The sequence below is a fragment of the Cyclospora cayetanensis genome, unplaced genomic scaffold (genome assembly GCF_002999335.1).
Source record: "Cyclospora cayetanensis isolate NF1_C8 unplaced genomic scaffold, CcayRef3 CcayRef3_contig_337, whole genome shotgun sequence".
Classification (NCBI taxonomy): domain Eukaryota; phylum Apicomplexa; class Conoidasida; order Eucoccidiorida; family Eimeriidae; genus Cyclospora; species Cyclospora cayetanensis.
In genome coordinates, this window is record NW_020312300.1 from 8,949 (window position 1) to 14,192 (window position 5,244).

General features: G+C 46.8%; 1 protein-coding gene across 1 annotated transcript; it reads left to right on the top strand.

Moving 5' to 3' along the window:
- Positions 1–1,606: 1,606 nt before the first annotated feature.
- On the top strand, positions 1,607–4,726 carry LOC34624302 (dynein regulatory complex subunit 4). Its single transcript, XM_026333983.1, has 8 exons — positions 1,607–1,687; positions 1,978–2,163; positions 2,288–2,626; positions 2,889–2,963; positions 3,242–3,362; positions 3,484–3,649; positions 3,979–4,057; positions 4,196–4,726. Exons 1-8 carry the CDS (start codon positions 1,607–1,609, stop codon positions 4,724–4,726), a joined length of 1,578 nt encoding a protein of 525 aa, XP_026189768.1.
- Positions 4,727–5,244: the final 518 nt, after the last annotated feature.

The following is a 5,244-nucleotide window of genomic DNA, read 5'->3' on the forward strand; positions in this document are numbered from 1 at the left end:
ATCACAGCGCCTGGATGACCGGGAAGCATCTGCATTGAACCATGCGGTGCTACAAGCTGTAACAAGTGGACCTATTTTTCTTAGGCAAAATTCGATAGAGTCACTAAGTGTTTTTGCAATAAAAGTTTTCCTGTCTCCTGCCCGTCCCCCCAGAGCTCCTGACATCAGGGGAAGGGACAACAAGCGTGCACGGTGCAGCGCCCTCTGTGAAACCCGGGCCCTGAGAGCTAGTTAAGAGTTGTTTTCTGTGCATTAGCATCCAACTTTCCGTCTATTTGTAGCAATGTAGCCATGTCTCTAAAATAATCACGATATACGAATAGACAAATCGATCATCCAACTCTTCGCAAGTTTTCTGCAAAAGCTCACTCATGTAGTACAACTGTTCAGGTGTAGCTTAGCCCATTCCGCCTGCTACACTGGCTATTCTCTAAAACGGGAAAGCAACTTAATTCTCTGCATTGCAGCTTCTGTTCGACCACGCGCTGGAAATTCGTGGAACTGGAACGATCCACGAAGCAAAGTGTGGAAAAGGTGCTCTATTAGAGATCAGGAAGTCACTAACCCCTCACAAAATTCGAGGATCTAGAACACCTTTAATTAGCTGCATATCTAAATTAAGGTTTTATTGCTATCGAAGAGAACAGTGTTTCTGCATGGTCTTCGGTGTTAATGTACTTCTCCCTGACCTGATTCTGCAGCTGTTATAGTAGCTTCTGAATGGTCTGCGTACGTGTGCGCCGCAGCACTGCCACAAACTTTGCTCTATTGCCCAGAGCTAAACATTTAAAAGCTTGCAAGAATATAGCTGATATCATAGCTCTTTTTAGAAAAGTGTGCAGTTTTTTCCCAACACCGCAGGCCAGCAGAAGCCGTAGATACTTGGATTGAGATGAGTTTCATTTAGGATCAAATAAAGGGGTTCCAAAGGCATAAAAGAGATTACATAGACGACTCAAACTTTCAAAACACAGGAAAGTGTGATTCAAACTTTTCTGCGTATTCCAGCGAGGGGATTCAAGCTGGCTGTGTGGACGCATACAACCCGCAAAATGGAAGCCAAGGAGCTCCAAGAAAATCATCTGAACTCCGGAACTAGAGTATTATGACAAATACGCTGGATGACCCTGTAGGCTTAGCGAACGAAAACCCCAAGTATTCAATAGCTTGTTTCGAGCGAGCGCTGACATTCGCATGCAAGTTCCAGTATTACGTCGGTAGAAAGGCTCCTACCATATTATTTTCGCTTCTTCCTTGACTAAAGGTGTAAATAGCCAGTAATATGCATATGCCGAGTAATACCGCTAAAGTATGTGTGTTTGCCCTCTACGCATGCATGTAAGACCAGTGCAGCAGACGGGGCCACTTGGGGCTTTATCGATGCCTCTGGTAATGTTCCCTAGAGATTAGACCGCTGAATTTGCGATCATCGAAAAATTAGCTTTAAAAACCGCAGACGTTTTTGCTAATTCATCTACGGAAGATAGACTGGAGGGATCTACACCATGGAGCGCGCATAAGCGCATCGCGGATTTCACAAGGTTTGCATGTGGCCGCCAAGGGCAGCAATAGGCTGCCGCATGCCAACATAGAGTGCAACATCCAAATGCTTGCAGCTTCAGCATTTACCCAAGCTGGTGGCAATGAGCATTTCGAAGCCGTTGCTGCTAAACATACAAATTTGAGGGTGCGATACCTCGATTAAGTACTCGGTATTTGGATGCTTCGGAGTCACGTCATTCGTAAAAGGAAAATGGTACCTGTAGGGCAACAAGTCATGCAAGGACAAAAGGACGGTCTGTTTTCCCTTCCTCTTGAGAGAAGTTTTTCTATTGGGCCTCAATTTGCCACATAGTAGTAAACTGCACATCGCACACACTGTTTCATTAGTTTATGGAATGAAACGCAGGGGAAAGCACAAGGATGCAATTTCATCGATTAACTCAAAGCAAACTCATTACCTGGCAGTACCTTTAGCAAGAGTACATATTTAACAACTCTCGTTTTGTGATGCTCGAACTGTTTGGGGGAGCAGAACCATATGAATCAGAGCGACTCCTCATGCTTCAACAATTACGCAAGAGAGCAGAGGAGGAACTGGGCAGGCTACGAGAAGTGCTCCATAACACAAGGCACAGTTGGGTAAAACTGCAGCTTGAAGAGGTGCGTTGGCCACCTCTGCTATTAGTATTAATTTCATGCTTTGTTGGGCGTATTGTGGCAAGCTCACTTTGCTGGGCCACATCAAGGCACAGTCTTTTGTAGCCGAGGGCCTTGCCGTATGCAGGCAATGCTTTCGAGAATCCGAGCTGCAGCAAAGGAGAGCTATGATTTGCTGAAGCTTAGTATGAAGAAAGAAGAGGAAGAAGCAACAGAGGAGGGGGCAGCGCGGATGGTAGAGATCGCTACGTGCGACCAGCGCATGCATGTTCTAGAAGTACAAGAAGCACTGGAGCTGCAGGAACACCTTGCTTCCACGCAGCAATTGTTGGCTGCAGCAGACAAACAGTTTCAGAGCGCTCTGACTGCAGCACTCACAGAGAGCAACGATTTTAGGGGATTCACGTGGAGAGAGGCTGAGGAGATCAAACACGAGGTAGAGGCCCTGAGAAGGAGCCTGGATCAAGTATGCTGGCCAGTGGAGAATATTCAGGACCGCCGCTTGTAGTTCTCACTGTATGGCCCTATCAGGAAGCATCACTGCCAAACCAGCCATTGGAGCTGCCTCACTGAACACTATGGAATATCATAGACACGCTCTAATCTATCGATTTACAGTGGCCGGCGGATTCCCAGTATTACAATTGTGCCGTAATGTGAGCCCACTCACACTGTACCAATGTCTGCTTGTAGATTCGGTGTAGTGTGCTGCAAGTGACACGCTGCAGCACCTGACCAAGATTCGAGAAACATTTCAGAATAACACGGAAGATCTGGAGCAACAGTGCAATGCCGAACTATGGGTATATCACGCTATGTACTCTGGCACTTATTAATAACACAAATGTCAAAGCCCCTAGTGAAAATTCTCAATCGTGACAGCAGGCCTGCGCTTATTCCACATACCATGGTGAACTATTATAAACGCAAACCCTTTTTTGACCTTTCCACTGAGGCGGCAAAAGCCGGGATCCAGTTACGCTTCTGCCGGCGTGCAATAATTATCCATACTGCGGAGCAGGGACAGTGAAATTGTATTCGGATTCGAGGATTGAGTGTCATGAGAATTTGGTGTATTTAGAAACTTGGAGACTCGCTGGACCTACGTGGAAACGTGGCAATTCATGAAGTGGAGGAGCAAAAGTCCCTCCACATAAATATGCTGAAGGCATTTAATGATGAAGCAATCAGCAAGCTTAAGAGTAAGCATGTGCTTTTACGCACTGTGTTCACCCCAAAATGTGCTTTTGTCGCGAAATTATCTTTCTAGTACCTAACGATATGAACAACGAAGCCGTGCTTGTTGTGCGGTGCCTCTACCAGCATACTATCAAGGCATTGCACGAGATAATCTGCAGCTTGTCAAGAAGCTACGCGATGAAAATGGAGCGACAGCGGCTAACAACAAACGACTTAAGAAGGAAATCGATGAGACGTCACTTCAGAGTGCGCAAATTCGGAAGCCACTGCAAGACCAGGAAGCCCTTAGGTGTGCCTGTCATTCTCGAAGATTTCTTACTGCCCCGGTACCTGTTGGGTCCTGATATGGACAGTGTACGTGCCCGTAGGAGCACTGCCTAATTTGGCTGCGCCCAGCTTTCCTCTCGTGCGATGAGCCTTTTGTGGGTCACCAGATACCCTAGTGCTTCCTCGGTGCTCACGTCCTTGGTTAACTTCAGACACGCTATTATGTATATTCCACTGCATTTATATTTCCGAACTAAACGTGTAAGCATTTGGAGTACTTCTACCTCCTAAGAGGAACCGAGGCCGAACACATGTTTCCCGTGCTGGTGTGAATTAACATAAATACTACAGGGCGCGCCTCAAGGTCCAGCTTCGCTTTATTGAAAACGACAAATTGGTCCTTCGTAATCTGAGGAGAAGAAACCAACAGGTATTGAATCTACTGGAGAACGTAGAACTGACATCAGTGGACTTCAGCTAGATCTTCATTCGGCAATTCAGCAGATCAGGAAAGCAGGCTTAACTACTGCTCATGGTAAGACAGAATTGCACCGTGCATGCTTTACAGATAAAAAGGCAGATTGAGAATGCCCGCATGGAAGTACGGAGCTTAGAATATCAAACAAAAGAAACTAACCGCACCATTGGGAAATTGCAGGAAGAAATCTCGCACATTCGTCACAGTGGTGGCGGGTTACCAGCAGTCAAAGGAATATTGATGCATCTATCCATGAAAGAGGCTCTTGAAAAGCTGGAATCAAGCTTGCATGTAATAGAGTATGCAAAGCAGAGCTGCGAAGGCTCTGCAGAACCCACGGGGGGCCTGGTCAGGGATGCTATCATGAACTACAACTGGTGCAAAAGTAGTTTGCACAAGAAGCTGACAAAAAGTACTGCCGCATACAGCAACTTGGTAGCTTCTATGCGCTCATGTCTTAACGGCCTCTACGTGCCATGTCCTTCTCTCGATACGGACGGGGTGGAGCTTGAGGAGTCGTCGCCCGCTACAATTCAACATGAGACGAAATCATCACCAGCAAGCCTATGCCCACCTGGATCGACCGAAGAAGCTCCTAGACTGCTCAATGCATCGCACTGAGCTTGTACTACCGCCGCGCTTTTAGCTGCATGATGGAGAGCTAAATGCGAATGATCGCATTGCCATACTGAATGCCTTTCTACACAGACCCATGCCCCTAAAGGCATTATGTTCTTACAATTCCGCTTACCATGGGGATCCGGTACTGTTGCAGACTTCCAGAGTACAATAATACAGGAAGGATATCCAAACAGAGGGAGATTCCTACGCATCCTTCTGCCCATTCTCTTCAGCTCCAAATTCCGGGGCCCGACGAGTGTCTGGAACTCTGAGATAAGGGTCAGACCCACCAGTAGCTTGAACATCCATCCATGCAAATGCTAGTCACAACAAAAACAGTCTTGATAGACACAAGGCTCTATCGGCAGCTTGCTTTTAGAATTAGCTCCAGCTGGCAGTCTGATGCTGAACCCAAAGTCCCCACACATGATGACGTAGGCCACGCTCAAAAGGATGACCGATGTAGTTCCCAAAGACGTAGTGGGCAACCATGCTAATCCCCATCGTCTACATCCCTT

Bases quoted from the DNA above. Each gene is read 5' to 3' on its own strand.
- LOC34624302 (XM_026333983.1), top strand. From the start codon at position 1,607: ATGCTTGCAGCTTCAGCATTTACCCAAGCTGGTGGCAATGAGCATTTC. The intron at 3,363-3,483 runs GTAAGCATGTGC...TGCCTCTACCAG, and splicing joins AGCAATCAGCAAGCTTAAGA to CATACTATCAAGGCATTGCA. The intron at 3,650-3,978 runs GTGTGCCTGTCA...TAAATACTACAG, and splicing joins CAAGACCAGGAAGCCCTTAG to GGCGCGCCTCAAGGTCCAGC.